The 19,590-nt window shown below is 47.2% G+C and overlaps 1 protein-coding gene across 1 annotated transcript in view; it reads right to left on the bottom strand.

Moving 5' to 3' along the window:
- LOC119181686 (ileal sodium/bile acid cotransporter) overlaps positions 1-19,590 on the bottom strand; it is a 46,818-nt gene that overhangs the window by 15,831 nt on the left and 11,397 nt on the right. The window contains exon 2 of the mRNA XM_037432927.2: positions 6,968-7,204. Coding sequence (XP_037288824.2) covers positions 6,968-7,204 — 237 coding nt within the window. The remainder of the gene's footprint in view (positions 1-6,967; positions 7,205-19,590) is intronic.

The following is a 19,590-nucleotide window of genomic DNA, read 5'->3' as shown; positions in this document are numbered from 1 at the left end:
GCGGAAGCACGGTAAACTCAGTGTTAAAGGTTTGACCACCCAAGGAGACATCCACGTTACACACACCAACCGGGTATAATGAGTCCCCACTCACTCCACGAAAGCTTGTGCTGTGGTCCCAATGAAACATAACCTTGCGTCCCAGCAGATTTTTGAACACCACACTCATGACAGAAACAGTTGCTCCCGTGTCGACTAAAGCCATGGTAGAAACGCCATCAATAAGTACATTAACCTTATTCTTCAGCATGAAGATAGGTGGAGGTATCCGAGTCGGCAGCAAAGATTTTCCAGCGACCTCACCTCCATCGGCCGCGCTGGCTAGTTTCCCGGCGGTGGTGACGCGAAGCGGCGTCGAGGAGATGATGACGTCACACGCCGTCTGGGAGATGGAGATCGAGACGCTCGGAAAGCTGGTGGTGGCGTCAGAGTACGTTCGGAGGCAGGAGAGCGGTAACGGTTTCGATACCTTTCTTGTTCTCCAGAATAGCTGTCCAGAGGGAAGTGACGGCTTCTTTCTTCTCGGAAGTAGCCTTCAAAAGTGGTGTTTCCTGGCCTATTAGTGTCCATTGCACGACCACCGTGTTGCATAAACGATCCCGACTGTCCATTGCTGAATGCCCGACGTCGGTTACAATACCTAGCTATGTGGCCAGGCGTGCCACAGTTGTAACACACGGGCAGAGGGCGAACTTCCGGACGCTGATTGAAATATTCCACAGCGGCCACAGGCTGAGAGTAACTCATCCCCTCCCCTTGGATGTCGTAGGCAGTGCTGGGTCTTCGTGGGCGAACGTCGCGTGGATGCTGATCAAAACGCCGATCAATCGAGTCGTAATGGCGTTGTTCGGTCTGGCCATAATGCGGGTCGTGTCGGTAGCTGTTACAATCCGCAGCATTCACCGAATGCTGCCAAGTAGCCGGAGGAGATGCGCAGACGGCGTCTCGGAAAGCGACGGAGGCGCAACGCGGCACCGCATAACGCGTTTGTTCTTCGTGCCGCAGGAGCTCCTCACGGACAATCTGCCGAATGGTAGCTGAGAGGTCTGTCTGCGGACTCGCGTCAACGCTGGCCACAGTCGTGACATTGGCTAGCCGTCCAAACTTCGGCGTGATTCGGCGAGTTTTCAGCGCCTCGAATGTGCGGCAGTGCCGAATCACGTCTGATACGGTGTTCAGGTTGTCTTTTCCAATGAGGAAGTTATAGACGTCTTCCGCAATACCTTTTAAAAGGTGTCCCACTTTATCTTCCTCGGGCATTCGAGAGTCGATGGTCTTACACAGCTTGAGAACTTCTTCAATATATGTCGTGCAAGTCTCGCCGATCACCTGAGCTCTCTGAGCTAAAGCTGTTTCCGCTCGTTTCTTCTTAGTGTCCGAGTCGCTAAAGCACTTCTTCATTTCTTCAATAAGACTGCTCCATGTAGTAAGCGTGTCGGCGTGGTTTTCATACCAAACCAGGGCCGTGTCCGTCAAATAAAAAACGACATGCCTGAGCTGGCTGGCCGGGTTCCAGTTGTTGCATTGGCTTACCCTTTCGTAATGGGTCAGCCATTCATCGAAGTCTTCCCCTGGCTTTGCTGAGAACGGCCGTGGCTCTCGGTAATGCTGATACAGCGGTGGTCTTGCCGAGGCATTGCTGAGGGGGTCATTTTGCTCCAGAGACATGTCGGGGCGCGATGGCGAAAGTCCGGCAAGGCGACGGCTTCTACGAAGTTCTGGTGCTGACGGCTCCGTCGTAGGTCGTGGGAGGTACCCAGCACCTCCACCAAATGTTACACGCAAGAAGTACACGAAAAGGTTGAAAAACAGGCGAGCCTGGATGGTTCGCGTTTACTTCCACAAGGGGTCTCGAGACAGCACACCCAACGTCGTCTTCCTTCTTCACCTTTTTTCTGAATGTTCATTCGCGCTGTATGCGCCGTGCATTGCAACCGCTCGTGACAATATATATGAGTGAGCTGCTTATTTTCGGTTATTAGCTAATTATTTTTGTAAACAACTATTGTAACAAGCACCTGTGTACATTAAAAAAACCTCGTCTGTTTTAGCACTATGCAATGATAGTGCTAAATCAGCAGCGATGGCGTAGTGATTAGAGCATCCGCCTCGCATGCAAAAGGTCCGTGGTTCAAATCCCGGTGCCGCACAGTTCCCAACCGGATAAAAAAAATCCGCATGGTGATGGAACTGCATTACGAGGCCTGGGGTGCGGCCTCACCGGTAACCACCGCCGCGAACGCACTCCCTCACCAGAGAAGGATTGGCCACCCTGGTGCAGTATCTGGCCGCTACCTCCCACATGCAAACGTCAAATAACTCACGGCCCTCAGTCCCCAGCAGCTGCGAAGCAACTGACCACGGCGGCGGTCAGATCTGCAACGCAGCAGAGGGTGCTAAGAATCTCTGGATCCGGACAGGCCGCCATTGGAACCTGAACTTGGCAACGTTTAACGCTAGAGCCTTATCTAGTGAGGGAAGTCTAGTTGTACTATTCGAGGAGCTAGAGGGTGTTAAATGGAATATAATAGGGCTCAGTGAGGTTAGGAGGACAGATGAGGCCTATACGGTGCTACAGAATGGGCACGTCCTTTGCTATCGGCGCTTGGTTGACAGAAGAGAACTGGGAGTGGGGCTCCTAATTCACAGAAACATAGCTGGCAACATAGAGGAATACTATAGCATTAATGAAATGGTGGTAGGTATCGTAATTAAACTGAATAAGAGATACAAGATGAAGGTGGTACAGGCCTACGCGCCTACATCCAGCCATGATGACGCTTCAGTTGAAAGTTTCTATGAAGATGTGGAATCGGCAATGAGTAAGGTAAAAACAAAGTATACAATACTGATGGGAGACTTTAATGCAAAGGTAGGGAAGAAGCAGGCTGGAGACCAGTCAGTAGGAGATTATAGCATCGGTACTAGAAACGCCAGAGGAGAGCTACTAGTAGAATTCGCAGAACGCAATAACTTACGGATTTTAGATACCTTCTACCGAAAACGAGGAAACCGCAAGTGGACATGGAGGAGCCCTAATGGCGAAAATAAAAACGAAATAGACTTTATAATGAGTGCACACCCAGGCATCGTGCAGAATGTGGAAGTGGTTGGCAAGGTACGATGCAGTGACCATAAAATGGTACGGTCTCGAATTCGCCTAGACTTGAGAAAGGAACGACAGAAACTAATACGCAAGAAGCCAATCAATGAGCTAGCACTGAGAGGGAAAGTACAGGAATTCAGAGTCTCACTTCAGAACAGGTACTCGGCTCTTAGTGAGGACACCAACCTTAGCATAGATACGATGAATAATAATCTGACGAGTATCATTACGGAGTGTGCAGTAGAAGTTGGAGGCAGGGTAGTTAGACAGGACACTGGCAAGCTTTCCCAGGAGACGAAGAATCTCATTAAGAAGCGCCAAATCATGAAAGTCTCAAGTACAACAGACAAAGAGCTTTCGAAGTTGATTAATAGGCGTAAGGTATCCGATGTAAGAAGGTATAACATGGAGAGAATTGAACACGCTCTGAAAAACGGAGGAAGCGTCAAAGCAGGGAAGAGGAAACTTGGGATAGGCAAAAATCGGATGTATGCACTAAGGGACAAAGAGGGCAAAATAACTACCAATATGGATAGGATAGTTGAAATAGCGGAGGAGTTTTACAGAGATCTGTACAGTAGCAGGGACAACCACGACTTTAATACTATAAGAACTAGCAGTAACCCAGATGACACCCCACCAGTAATGATAGAAGAAGTCAGAAAAACTTTGGAGAGCATGCAAAGAGGCAAAGCTGCTGGTGAGGATCAGGTAACATCAGATCTGCTGAAAGATGGAGGACAGATTGTGTTATAAAAACTAGCCAGCCTGTTTACGAGGTGTCTCCTGACGGGAAGAGTACCAGAGTCTTGGAAGAACGCTAACATCATCTTAATACATAAGAAAGGAGATGACAAGGACTTAAAGAATTACAGGCTGATTAGCTTGCTCTCTGTAGTATACAAGCTATTTACAAAGGTAATTGCTAACAGAGTAAAAAAACATTAGAATTCAATCAACCAAAGGAACAAGCAGGATTTCGAACAGGCTACTCAACAATCGACCACATTCATACTATCAATCAGGTAATAGAGAAATGCTCAGAATATAACCAACCACTATACATAGCCTTCATAGATTACGAGAAGGCGTTTGATTCAGTAGAAATATCAGCCGTCATACAGACACTGTGGAATCAGGGCGTAGATGAAGTATATATAAACATCCTGGAAGAAATCTACAGGGGATCAACTGCTACCATAGTGCTTCATAAAGAAAGCAACAGAATACCAATCAAAAAAGGTGTAAGGCAGGGGGACACAATCTCCCCAATGCTATTTACCGCGTGCTTACAGTAGGTTTTCAGAAGCCTAGGATGGGAACAGCTAGGGATAAGAGTTAATGGAGAGTACCTTAGTAACCTGCGCTTCGTCGATGACATTGCATTGCTGAGTAACTCAGGGGAAGAATCGCAACTCATGATTACGGAGTTTGACAAGGAGAGCAGAAAGGTGGGTCTTAAAATGAATCTGAAAAAAACGAAAGTAATGTACAACAACCTCGGAAAAGAGCAGCGCTTCGAGATAGGTAATAGTGCACTTCAAGTTGTAAAAGACTATGTCTACTTAGGGCAGGTCATAACCGCGGAGCCGAACCACGAGATTGAAGTAACTAGAAGAATAAGAATGGGGTGGAGCACATTTGGCAAGCACCCTCCAATTATGACAGGTAAATTGCCACTATCCCTCAAGAGAAAGGTATATAACAGCTGTATCTTGCCGGTACTTAGCTACGGAGCAGAAACCTGGAGACTTAAAGAGAGGGTTCAGCTTAAATTGAGGACGACGCAGCGAGCAATGGAAAGAAAAATTGTAGGTGTAAACTTAAGAGACAAGAAGAGAGCTGAGTGGATTAGGGAACAAACGGGGGTTAAGGATATCATAGCTAAAATCAAGAAGAAGAAATGGACATGGACTGGGCATGTAGCGCGTAGACAGGATAACCGCTGGTCGTTAAGGGTAACTAACTGGATTCCCAGAGAAGGCAAGCGGGTTAGGGGGAGACAGAAGGTTAGGTGGGCAGATGAGATTAAGAAGTTTGCGGGTATAAATTAGCAGCAGCAAGCACAGGACTTGGTTAACTGGCGGAACATGGGAGAGGCCTTTGTCCTGCAGTGGACGTAGTCAGGCTGCTGATGATGATGATGATGATGATGATGATGATCCTGATAGCTTAAGGGGAAATGAAGTACAGTTAACCTCAGCCAGTTGCCGGAAAAGATGAAAAAAAAAGTTACGTTTACGAGACGTCTACAAGAACTATTTACCAGATGCTATCCGGACACTTCATCTGGACGATGACACCACTTATCTGTCGCGTTTGTCGGTGGTCGCGAATCCCCGACGCCGTGAATCTCTTTAGATGCATGATGTTCAACAGCGCAGACAAGGAAAGGTTGAACAGAAAACAGGACAAGCATGTATTATCACTCCTTCTTGAGATGCACCTCAGAAAAAAATATACTCTTGTTACGCAACTGCTCTCTCAACGAGACACTTGATATGCCTTAGGTGAATTTCCAGAAAACCGCTTATCTTGGAGCACGTTTTCAAGTGATCTGGATGCCCTCAAGACTACGAAGCACCCATGTTAAGACACCGATTATGCAAACATCTTATCCGATCGCCTTCGTAAAAAGGAAGCCGATGAGACAGAAAAGGCGCAAGTTTGCTTTAATCTCGTCAAGCAACCGCGGTGAATCAACGCACTGATATGCGATAAGAGAAGTCAGCCACTGTATGTTTCGTATCAGTTGCACTTGCGTATCACTGCGTGCTTGCGCAGTGTTTATGGCATTGCCACTTCTCGTATTCCAAGGAAGCTTCGCGACGTACAAGTCTAAACATTCTTATCGATATCAAAATAAGCCTTGCGACCTATTCGCCCAGACCGTCATGCCTGTAATATCGAGAGGTGAATCGAGGGAAAGGAAGCAACGGTATTTTCTTTAGCGACAATCACACAAAGCTATAGTCAATAAAATAGTGGACCGCTCATTAAAAATATATGTTCGTTCAATTTAATTATATCTACAGCGCTCTGAGACTTGTTTGTGCAAATAAACACTGCAGTCAAAAATAAAAAATCTTTCTCGTACTACAATGGATTGATTGTTCTTAGAATTCACTGAATATGTCGTGCGAGTTTAAATGCTAAAGGTACCAAGTAATACGTAAATAGAAGCTCTATATGCGCTCACAAACCCGCTTCTCCATCTCATACCTGTCTTCCTTCTCTGTGTTTGAAGTGTTCAACAAGCTTAGAGAAACTATCCCCAGAACAAATTATTTCACAATGTCTTGTATGACCACCTCTTTCCGGGATGCTTATCTGCATATATAACGTAGCAACATTCGTCAGGAACAACTCATGAAAGAATAGACAAGATGTTTCTTTATAACGCTGCCCATTTGAGCCCTCACTGTCTGCTTCGGAATGTCTTTAGCGCTGGCGATAGCGGGACCGAGTGAGCAAGCTGTCAGCACAGGGGAGGGTGAAAACAGACCCAGAGTGCAACGTATGATGAATGACAATGTCATACTAGAGAGCAAGAGGAGAGAAGTGAAGGAAGAAAGGAAGTGAATGAAGGAAACAGGAAAAGGAGAGCATGGACCGGACGACACAGTGCAGCATGAAACCACATCGAACATGCCCTTCGTTCCACTTATACCTTCCATCCACTCCATTCTATCTGCTTTCTACCAGTACTCCCCACCCATGCTTTCTGCTATCTGCATTTTCAATCTGAACCCTCATCATGCGATTTCAATCTGCAATACCTTGGGTCGGCACTACCTTCGGTCGCCCCTACCTTCGGTCGGCACTTTCAATGTGTTTCGGTTCTATATATGCCGTTCTCACCAGTGGCATGAAGAGGAACTGGCAGGCGATTCCAAGCAGCGGGGCCAGTGGCTTTTTGAGCGTGGTGATGATGAGGCTCACGTCTATCTGGCATCCCATGCTGATGTAGTTAATAGACACAATGATTCCGATCAGGTACGGGAACGACTGCTGAAGCACCGTGGGGCTGCGCAAGACGGCCACCAGGTAACTGCTCTCCGTGCAGTTTGCCTCGACTTCGTTCTCCAGCAGGCACGTCTGCGCATAAATTCAAAGTAAAATAGGTCTCAGATATGCTCGACCATAAATGTTGAACCATATCTATGAACCAGTGCAGGCATTCTAGTGAAATTTACAGGTAACAATATATACACACATTTATAGACATTACAGCTTGAAAGTGGCATTCTGTAGTCTGAGAGTATTGCGTTCAGGTGAAGCAAAACCACTTCAGCTGTTCAGTGAGGGCTTTGCGAGTTTCAGAGCTGAAGGCTTTATTTGGTTGATGAAAGGTCGATCGCCCAGCTAGCTCAAAGTATTTTCAATGAGACGAAATTGTTCTCTGATGCGTGAACAGCTAGAAGAAATTACCCGGCGTACAAAAATATAGCAATAAAGGATCTAGAATAAATCCTTTATACAAAAAAAAGAATAAAGGATAAAAAAGTCATTGGATCGACAAAAATATATATCGGGCTAGCTGGTTTACTTTTGTAATGTTTACACGCAACACGAGGAGAATAATTATGCCGTTCAGAATTCACCTTGTCTGCCGCGTAACTATTGCGCACTATTCACTGTACTTAGTGTAACAAAGTGCCAACACTGCAAAGACCAAGCATAGGTACTTTGAAGTTCTAGTATTTCTGCTGGTAGAATTATCCTGCCCATGCTAACCATGTCAAAACGCATTGAACAAGATTTTTTATCGTCTGCTGCAATACTCTTGAATAAGTCCAACCTTCTAGCAATTTGTTCAGGTGCACGTTATCACATTTCGTGGGTATGCCTAAACTAACCACCAGATTCAGATACCCTTTTAGGTCAGTGAAATCTCTAATACCTTCGAGCAATGGGAGGTAAAGCTCACCAGCTCTGGCCCAGAGGTACAGCTTGCGCTCCTGCTTGATTTCGGGCAGGTGACAGTAGCCACTGAAGACCAGTTCTTGGTGCCCCGACCATCGAGCTCATAATGCTTTCTTCCAAACCGTTCTGAAAAATTTTACCATCTTTCGCTAAAGGAAACCATGTGTATATGCGAAGCAGCGGGCGCTAACGCTCACGCTGGTGGCGGCGTTGACGCTGGTGCTCATCGCGGCGTTGCGTAGGGGCAACTTGTGGAGGCGCAAAGCATGCAGTGATGGACTGGTGTTTCCTACAGAAACACGCCAATCGCTGCTAATGGGCAGTCAGAGACGGAAGACTGATTGGTCGCAGAGTCCCGCCGTTCACTATTAGTTAACGCGCACGCTGCGAATTCATTGTTGAACAATGCGCAGGGGGTGGCCAGGGAACGGCTGTGCAGCGCGAGCAGTTGGTTTTTTTTTTTCATTCAAGAGACTCGCTAGCAGACGATGCATGCCTGCGACGGCGTCGCGAGGAAGGAGAGTGGGAGCGAGGAGACTGTGCACTAAGTGATGTCAGTACACGTCGCCAAATGGTCGAAATGTTCGGAGCCTCCCACTACAGCGTGGCTCTGAATCATATCGTGGTTTTGGCCCGCAAAGTGTCAGGTATTATTGTTGCTGCATGTTTTATGGCAGCCTCCTCATAATTATCAAAAAAGGTAAATTCATACTATCTTTCGTACGTGCTTGTTTTTGTCGTCTTTCCCAGGTGGCATTCAAGTCACCCGCTGGAATAAATAAATGTGTCAGGCACTTCTCAGCTTGTGCTCCTATTCCTGTTGTCACCTCAAGTGCACCTTCTCGGATCACGCCAGCCAAAAGACGTCTGCACCCCACGACTTCCCTGAGAAAGTACACATTGACAGCTTTGTCTTGGCGCACCAGTAGATTATGTAAGATAAAGCTGTCATCGAGTCACACTTGCAAACACTCCACAGATACACATAAGGCCGGTAAGAAGTTTCTCCGTGACCCTCTCTGCCTCTGAGTGTGTTGCCTATCTCGGGTAGTATGGATTCTCATAGGCTTTTCTTGTTGTAGTGCAAAACTGGCTTAGCACGAATGAGCAAAAAGCTAACAACATATCAGCATGTACTAAAGAAGAAGATAAAGGAGATTGCTTTTTTTTTTCATTCTGCCTTGACGCTTGAACCAAGTAGGGCTAAGACAAGACAATGTTTTGTTGTAACAATTCACAATCTACCACACTTGAGAGCTAAGACCTTTTTCCTTCACCCCGTGTAACGGCAGGGTCTTGTTTGACCAGGTGGATTTTCTATGGCATGCTCAACGTTATCTCGGCTTTCTTTCTGGGAACGCACAATAAGCGGGCGGATTGGCTACCTTGAAGACAACTGCACCTGCTACAAGAGAAGTCAGAAGCGTGAGACGATGGGTAACAACGGAGTCGCGTGTTTGTTTTAATAATTGTCGTTTTGCGTAACATACGATTTTAAGAGACATTGTATTGGAGGGCCCTGCTTATTCATATCATCTGGTGTCGCTTAACGGGCCCCGACCTCACACAGAACTCCAGCATTTCACCCCCATAACAATGCTACCACTGCGGCCGGAATCAAACCCACAACATTCGGATTAGCAGCCGATCACCATAACCACTGAGCCACCGAGGCAGACGACGTACTGTCTTAACTGACAAGCCTTGGGCATGCTTTCGTAAAGATTAAGTCATCTATACTCTTGTTCTCTGCGCTTAAACGCAAACGAAAATGTAGTTAAGAAGAGGACACACTCGGACAGTCGCCACATCATCTAGCTTCAGTATGCAGCAGACGTACTCCGTATTCCGCATGGAGTACGTCCGTATTTTGTATCACGTCAGTGCGTCCGTATTTCTGTATTCTTATTCTCACGAGTTCCCGTGCCCATACATGAACGACGCTACCGTGCGTCGTGGTGGTGACCAGCTGGAGAATCAGCCTATAAGGTCGTCGTACCAGAAGCCCATCGATGCTTGGTTAAAGTTCTCGCGTTCCATTAACCCATTGGAATTATTTCAAACGCAACTTACCCGTCTAATTCCTTTTCATGCATTTGCGCTCTTCATGTGACATTCGCAGCGTCCTTCTTCGCTTTTTAGTGATCTCAGTATTACTACGGTAAGATGACAGAAACATCTTGTTACCCTCGATTTTCACATTTATTGCGTTAGCAATCATATGGACACTCTCGGCTGGATTTCACCGCCAGAGTCGGCGTGGGCGTAGGCGTCGATGTCATGCATCGTATATGTATACGTATTTATATATATGAAAACGCAAGAAAGAAAAAAACCCTAGAAAAAATTGGGGGACCCTTAAGCTTCACCTTTAAGAGTTTAACGCCATAGCGAAATCCGACCCCTAGTGCGCCCTTCAACCGCTAAGTGCATACTTAATAATATGTTGTTACATAAACACACACGCGCGCACGCACACACGCACACTGTAGATCATACCAGCGCGCGCGCGCGAATGGTACATACAGGTTTTTTATCTAAAGCAAGAGTCCCATGGCCTCCAAGATGCACGCCGCACGCTCGCCATCTCGGAAGCCATGAAAAGTCTCACAATGCCTCACAGATAGCAGCACATTATCTAGCGTTTGCTGTTTGCTTGATCAACGCCTCTGGAAAAGCATGATATGTTTTCCGCTAGATGGACATAGTTGTTCATTTTTAGAGCTGTTTGAAAGTTCCTGTGGGTTTTTAGCGGCGATGACTGCACTATGCCAGCCTTTCTCGGCGTAGTTTGAGGCTTCCTAAATGCGCCTACAAATGGCCGAATGGGCTAGTTTTCGTCGTTACACCTGTCGAGTGAAGTAAGTTAAAGGGGACCTGAAAAACTTTTTCAAGTGTTTCAGATGGCGCAGTGATGACGCAGTGAGCGAAAATGGCGCAGTGAGCGCGCGGCGGCTCTCATCTATCACGCGTCCTTTGGCCCGCGTAGAGTATAAGGGGGTGTACACTCGATCGCAAGCCCCTATCTTGCAGTGGGGAGAATCGTACATCTTGGCTAGCCTTTGAGTTTCGTCGGAACGATTCTGTTGTAGTTACCGGGCGCACAAAGGTCACTGCAACCGTTGCACAGCCTCTGTTTACAAAAAGGGAGCGCTTATTCGCGTTAACATGCACCTATGATTACGTTTCGTGTGTCTTTTGTGCGTTATAAACGCGGGGCACGCTTTGATCTCCTTGCAATTCTGCGCATGACCTTCCAATTTGTTGCTATCACGTTCATTGCTTCACCTTTGCGGCAAAGCTGTGACTTTCACATTCAACCAATGACTACACGTATCATTGTCACGTGGCTAGGAATTCTATCCAACTGTTTTTCATGTGTGAGCGGCACCGGCTGCTGGCCGCCAACGTCTCATACTTATGTCGATAGGAAATGTGACTGCATTACAGGGAAGCACCACGTTTCAACTGTAACTGTACAATGAACGCTTTAGCAATGTCGGTTTCTTTATTAGGAAGGTGAGCGTGATTTATGACACCTTATCTTGTAAACCTTTCCCAGCAGACCTCCTCAGTCGCAGTACAGGTTCTCTATGATGTATACTAATGCATGTTTAGTCTTTACTGAAGGTAAGGAAGAATTACGCGTAGCTCAAACTGACTTAACGTCACGAAGGCTGATTAAACGGAAGCACCAACACAACTTTCCTCCGCTCTCACCAACACATACTGCATAGTTTCTTTAAAATGCACTGAAAGGAACCCAGCCGGAAGTGCACATGGGAGCTGCAACGCATGACAGTTCAGCGAGCATGGGAATTGTGGGTAGTACACGGATTTTTATTTGTCTAATCTTCGTACTTTCGGCTACGTTTCGCTTCGCGGAGCTTGGAGCTGCTTTGTCATGAAACGACAATCAACAAAAGTTGAGCAGTCGCACTTCACCACCTTCACCTTTTAGGCTCACCAATTGAAATCGATTCACGGTGTTCACAACGGTCCGTTGTTTTATTCTAAACAAAGCCAAACTGCAACAGATTAAGAAGCCAGAATTGCGTTCGAAGCCCGTAGGAACGAAGACTAGGCAAATTTGTGTACTACCTATTGTTTCAATGATCGCTGAACGATCGCAGCGCCAGATTACCCTCTAGATAATTTTAGAAAACTGTGGCACGACGTATTCCTTCTCCGCTCTCATCAGCGCCACCTGTGCTCGAGCAGCACTACCACTGGTCACCTCCATTCACCGTAACAGCCAACCGCGCTCCTGCTATCATTTCCACACCATACACTTTCCCACATATAACTAGAAAACCTGGTGCGATTGTTCAGCCACCGTGGTAACGATGTGTAGTACAGTGTTTTGCCTAATCGTCATGCTGGCGGCTTCGAACATTGTTTTGTTTATTCTTGTGTTTCGGTGTTTGTTTTGAGTGAAATAGTAGACTCTTTTGAACTTCGTGGGCCCATTTGAATTGGGCAGCCTGAAACGGTTAGGTCATTGAAGTGAAACTGGTGAACATGTGCTGAACGTCATTTGGCGACAAAGCACCGCCAGGCCAAATGGAGCCAAACAGAGCCGGAAGAACGAAACAGAAAAACGCGCGGACTATCCATCATTCCCGCGCTGGTTAAAGTACCGTGCGTTGTAGCTCCCACAGACCCTAGCACCAGAATCCCCTCTAGCGTATTATTAAGAAATTATGAGCTGCACGCAGCCTGCTCAATTCCCGGCTTAGCTCCCCTTCGCTCCCCTTCACTCTGTCCTCGTTGCTACTCTTTCTCTAGGAGGCCAAACTCGCTACACAACACGTGCTCTCACTCATCATGCATGCTTTATGTCACGCCACTAGTCTCCACTGAAAAGTTTAGACGACGGATACCCCGCCTTCACCTCGGCTTCAAACAGCAGCGCTCTTAAAGGCGAGAAGCAAATATCGAGTGTGTTTTCTGTTTCATTTTCAGCTATCAGCTTTAACGTTTGCCCGGGCACGTCGCGAATGACGGACGTCACACTAGGATTCCTTTTTGGATGGAAAGCCTACAGGGCCTACTTATCAACTTATCTCTCGCGCGCTCGCGAATTTCCCAACAACCGAAAAGCTGTCACCGGAAAATGGCCGCTTCACCTGCCCTCGAGTTCTAGCCCGTCTGTCGCCCACCCTGACGATATCGCCAAAACGACGTAAACACAGGGCGCCCAGACTCTCGTGCACTCCCGTCGTGGTGCAAGACTTGCGACACTTGTATTCAATCTGTGAGCGGATCGCTCCGCGCCCGACGCCCCGTCTGAGACGCGTGCCTTTTGCATCGCTGATAGCGGCTATCTTTCTCGCCACCCCGAAGTCTTCGGGGGACTCGTGTACGATGGTATTCAACTCACAGCTACAGTGACAATACGTGGACGGATAATCTTGTGTTTGCATCGACAGACGAGTGTGAAGGGTGGTGGGGTTGGTGCCAAGATTTCATGCGTGAGACTGAATTATGGAAAGAAAAGAAAGGACCGTATGATCAAACAGACCTTGTGTTTGTTGATAGAAGAGCATAGACGTGCTCAAAGAAGGGGTGGGAGGTACCTACCCTTAATCATTTGGTAGAGAGGAGGAAGTGAGAAGCACGTCACTCCATTTGCATGTTTGTCCCCAGGGTAGCCAGCCGGTCTAAGAACTCGCTAGCCTTGCTGACCTCTCACTTATTTCTTATTTCCACTTGCCACCCTTTCGAAGCTTGTTTTCTTTCATGTTATGATCTCCCCTTCAATATGAAAAACCCTGAGCAAGCGTACGTTGAAGAGTCACTGGAACGGAGAACGCCCAGCAATGCTCCTAGCTCGGCACGGGTGTACAATCTGTGGTACACAGCCTGCAAAAGCGAGTCTACGCGCTTCAGCTACGAAGAGGTCGTGGTATATCCAAGGGCACACGCAGCCGGAACCAATAGTGTTCATTGACTTGTGCAATCGTTTCTGTAAGACGCAGAGCTGTTCAACGCATGTTGACATCAACGTCTGGCATCAACGCATGAGAGCCCCAAGCTGGGCGACGGTCGACCATTTGTATCAGACAAACATCACCTGGTACGAAATCACCGCAACCACCAACCGCATAACGTGGTTAAAGATCAAATACAGAGGAATTGAACACTTAAGGGTACATCCTATAGAGTTTCGGCTAATTAATGCTATCGGCCAATCAAAAGAAGGTGGCAACCGACAACAGAAATGCTCGAACGAATATTCAGAGCCAATGGAATCAGTGTCTCCCCATATCTCTTTCTGATTGATTGCCATTCGTGGATGAAGAAATATGACTTCATTCTCGGCTCTATTTTAGACATTAAAATCGTTTCCACATTCATTGTCATTGAGAGCGCCTAATTTATTTCGAGCTTCTAACACATTCAAAAGTGTTTTAATAAAGAATTTATTAACTGAAAATAAAGTGGTCAGTCTGAGTTAGTTTCCTCTGGCCTGCTACTCTACACCCCTTCGCCGAAGGATAAGAGGGTGTAAGAGTAATGAATGACAATGGTATAGTAGAGAGATGAGATGAGGATATATTCTTGTTACGCTGAGGCAAATGTAAAGACGTGCATTCAGTCCAGTGGCTGTAACAACGCTCGAACTGCTCCTATAATCGCAATCGTGCTGCTGACATCAGCCAAAGGACCTAACACAACATAGTCGGTCAAAGACCTATGTTATTGTATAATCGAGGAGATCAATTCCTGAAAAGGTGGTTCTCGCCTATGCTTCCCTTTGCTCAGGTGCGATTTCAATCTTGCTATTTCTTTCTCAATACTTGTACTTTTCAGGGGCGTAGCCAGGGGATGGCATACCGGGCCCGTGTACTTCCGCCTTCAACGAATTTTTTTTTTCCCATTGCCTTGAAAGTGAAAAAAATTGCCCGCAGCTTCCCTCGGGGGAACACTGAGGAGGATGCGGACCATATAATTGGTTAACGGGGTGTTAAAGTGCGACTTACTTGGGTCGATGGCTAAATTGGTTAACGTGGTTGTGAAATGGGGTGTTAAATTGCGACTTACTTGGGTCGATGGCTAAATTGGTTAACGTGGTTGTAGGAGGGGGTGTTAAATGAGTGAACACGTACACACGTATGCGAAAGGGCGGCGCTGGTCGAAGGGACGTCGATCATTGTGTTTGTCGATTCGTTGGAATTCATTTCACCGCGACCTTGGACGTCGACGCGCCGTACAAACCAACCGACGAGCGGCAACTGAGCGAGCGAGCGCCGACCTTGAGTATATTATACAGCACGACGGCGCATGCACTGTCAGCTGTTGAATGTTCTCGAAGCGCGACGCCACATGCGCGTCCACTGGAGAATCAGGAGAATTGTAGATGTCGAACGCGGTGTGTAGAGGAGGAAGGGTGCACAGATGGTGGAGGAGTGAAGCGCGCGCGGTGTGTAGAGGAGGAAGGGATGCACAGATGGTGGAAGAGTGGGCGACGGCGCGACGGCGCATGCGCGCGCGTCAGCTGTCGAATGTTCGAGAAGCGGTGCGGACGGCGCACTACAAGGCGCGAGTATAAGATGCTCCGCATCTAAAAAAGAAGCACTGCATATCCACGGATTGAATGATCATGAGTGAGGTGAAGCTTCGAAGGGTTTTATCAGCAAACCGTCAATCATCCGCTGGCCGCGTCTGTTCATCCATCCGTCCATCCATCTTGTGAAAACGCTAAGTACCACCACCTTGCATCTGATTTTTTCATCATATATTCATCGTATACAAGTACCGCCATCCAGCGGACATTCCAAGGACTGAAATGGGAGGAGGCAACTTCATACAAGAGACGCACGACAATGCCTTAAGGAGCCACGTCCCTAAAATGGCATTTCAAGAGATGCCCCCAATGAAATCAAGGAGGTGCGCACCCCCCTTAACCCCAGAAAAAATTTCTGGCTCCACCCCTGGTACTTCCTGATGTTCCCAGTGTATTTATTAGGGCTTCGATTTTCTTCGACTACTGTTACATCCGCGCGCTCGTATTACGAAGCAAACTGCACGTGGTGAAATTGCGTTATCGTGCACGACAGCCAAACGATACAAGGCGTAAAAGCGCTTGGGTAATACACGGCCAAGCGTCAGAGCAGATAAATCACGAGGAGCAGCTCTCGTGCATAAACCAACCTAGACATCCGACGATGGTGACGTTACGTGAATAGCCCTACGTTGCCGACAGTAAAGACGTGTGCGTGTGTGTGCTTCATGCGTGCGCGAAGTTATATCGAAATATCGAACATACAGTATATACCTCACTTACGGTACATAGTAGGAGTGGCTTGTTTCCCTCACATTAACCAGCATTTCACATCGGGTGAATGACTGTTTGGATACTGAGTCATACATCCGGTGGGGAGTGCTCTTCGTCGTGAGGGAAGTGGGCCCCTCCTAGAAGTGCAATAAGTACCGTATGTTCGGTTACCAACAAATTTGCTTTATCCGGTTCTGTTATCCTTTAGCTAAAGGGAACGCATAACAACAAAGAAACGTTGTGCCACGTGTGTATACGGAAAGGTTAATCTTGCCTTCCAACCATGCGCATGGCAACGAGCTTTCATCACCATGTGCAACGCAACCAACAGAACTTGAATCCAAGAATGGCCGGCTATTTTTCGTTCGGTCTCGTTTCCACTCTTTTTGAATGCTATCAGTTACATTATCCCCCCACCACCACCACATCGTACCCCTTTGTTTGTTGCTGCTATCTACATTCTTATCGCTTTGGGCTCGCAAGAACTAACGTGCCTATACGCAACACCTGCCTCTTTTTCTGCTCTGCTTGTTTTACTTTCCCTTCTTTTAGGTGCCGTCAAACGGCCAGCTGTTATCTGCGTTGCACCTCAGACCCCGCATTGTTTGAAAGTCGAGAGATACGACAGGCAATCACACTCTTGCGCACTTAGATAGCTTTGAAAGACGAGCTGCGATTTTCGAACAAAGTAAGATGTACCGGCGCTTTGTTTTGCCTGTTCTTCCTGCTTCCCGTTCTGTATGTGCGATGTAGTCTTAACAGGCAAAGGGACGCGCACAGAAATGAAGATTTCATGAAACCGACGGAGGTCGAATAACGTGTACTTCAGAATAAAGCGGCTTTCGACAAGGGCACTTTTCTCTAAGGGGGGGGGGGGTGGAAGGAGCGCCTCGTCTTATTTACGTTGTGTCATGACTCGTTACGTAATTAACCCTCTTCAAACAGGTATTGACAAAATTTAGCTGCAACCTGCCGAATGGATAGATTCTCGGGAACAAGCGTATATCATCTGCCAAACCTGAACAGAGAATCCAGATTCGCGGTAACGAATGTCAGTTTTGAAGTTCGCGCCCCCGATCAAGCGCTATACGCCGCACCTTGCGACATCGACATCATACAGACAGAAGCTGACGCTAAACTTCCGCAACGTCATCACTGCGGCCGAGCCGCTATGACGTCTTAGTCACCATTACGCTTTTGCCGTGCCTGCGCCAGCATGCTACTGTTGCGCCTGCTCGCTAGTCCATGCTCGCGGTGATTGTGCGTAAGCGTCAGAAAGGTCAGCCACCTTGTGGCGATAATGTTGATAATAACGGCAACGACATTGCGAAAGGACGCAAGCAGAAGATTCTGGCAGCACGGAACTGCTTTACACTTATGTCACTGTTAAAAGGCTAGATGTCAGTTTTATACAGAGGCTTGTTCTCAGAGATCTCCCAAACGGAAACGAATACTAGCCCGTGATAAACAAGACATGTTGATACTATAGGTCCCCAGCAGAAAATATTGAGCCTCGTAGCAGAAAAAGAAAAACACCGCACCAAAAATGTTTTGCCAGTACAGATACTCGTCGACTATTGTTCAGAGAATGGGGCATCTCACGACACTCCGAAGAGAAAATTATTATCTAAAAAATGTTACTTGTGTGGAAAGTCCCGGCTCACCAAAAATACCGAAAGGAGTTCATTAAAATGTTCACCAAATGGTGCAGCAGACAGGTGGGCTTCCCACGTACAAAGTTTGTCTACATCGCTTGTATGCGTTAAACTGGGGAGAATGTGGTTTTAGGTTTGATATTGTTTCGTGATGCAATACCTTCAGGCAAGGCTTACATCACCCATACATTATTAACGCGTACGTTCATGTGCTGCCGAGTATAGCTTAGATGCGATTTGCTCAGAGGGTTTTGAAGGACTCCTATTTCCGTGCTTGTTTCACTGTCATTGAAGTGGCGATTCTGCTGAACAAAGGAAAGAATAAAAATTCCAAGCATAAATGTCCAATACTGCGGTATAGCGGGCCAAAACTCACATAATTTGGACGCGCGCCGTATAGTGGGAGTGCTCAGGTCCTGTGGGCCAAATTTTTCATGCACGGGGGGGGGGGGGGGGGGGTTTATTATGTGCCCAAATCTTACTGGGAAAGAAAGCACTTTTCATCTGTCCATTTTGTCGCACAGCGCTACAAGTGCAATTCATGCGAATTTTCTCTATGTGGGGTGCTTAGCGATTTTCCACCATCAAAACACGGCCACCGTGACAGGACGTCAAACCCAACACCTTGATGTTTATAGCAGAAAAAAAACAGCCGGTGGGCATGGCACGTATAATAATTGTTAGGGTTCTATACGTTTCAAAACCACTAGAGTATATAAAGGACAACATAATGAAGGACTGCGGAGTCTTTCCCCCCTCTGGTGTTCTTTAACGTTCTCCTAAATCTAAGCACACGGACTTGCAGCAGTCCGCTTCCATCTAAGTGCAGCCGGCGCGGCCGGGATTCGATCTCGCGACCTTCGGGTCAGCGCTCGAGCACCGTAATCAACGTACCACCATAACAGGTAATGGCACGGTAAGTGAAAAAAAAAATCACAGTATATGCACGGAGTGAATGATGATGTGTGGGGCGAAGCGTCCGCCTGTCCGTCCGGACGCCCGGACAGAAGCACGGACGTACGGATGGATGGACACATGGACGAACGGATGGACGCTTCGCCCCACTGATCATCATTCACTCCGTGGTCACATGGTCGTGACGTGGCCAAAGACAGGAAACTTCGTGTTGGGATTTAACTGTTTCTTTGGGCGAACCTGTGCCCGGTAAAGGGAAAGTCTAATAGCAGCAGCAGTCTTGCACAGATGGCAGTCTCGGACTGATAGCGGCGAACGCAGCGTCGGCCTTCGATCAACAACTGACAAGCGGCGAAGCGCGTCGGCATTTATACCCTTGCCGTCGAATGTTCTAGCGTTATCGCTGGCGGTGGCGTAGGTTCCAGAACAATCTGTACCGTTCGCACAGTGGGCGTGATCTTATCGAAATGATCCACTACAGTCCGGAACCTTCTCGAAACCTGCAGGTGCGGTTTGCGCCGAGAATCGTGTGGTGTTTCGGAACGATAACAAAACTTGTGAAATGGAACGTGGCATTGCCCCCCTCTGAAAAAAGGCATCGTCCCGATGCTTTAACTAAAGATGAAGGTACAATAATAATGCAAGAAAGTACAATGAATATTTTACAATACAACAATAATACAAAAAACACTGTTTCAGTTTGTTAA

The sequence above is a fragment of the Rhipicephalus microplus genome, chromosome 10 (assembly GCF_043290135.1).
Source record: "Rhipicephalus microplus isolate Deutch F79 chromosome 10, USDA_Rmic, whole genome shotgun sequence".
In the NCBI taxonomy this organism is placed as follows: Eukaryota; Metazoa; Arthropoda; class Arachnida; order Ixodida; family Ixodidae; genus Rhipicephalus; species Rhipicephalus microplus.
The sequence above is the reverse complement of the archived record's forward strand: the minus strand, read 5'-3'. Positions and strand labels throughout refer to the sequence as shown.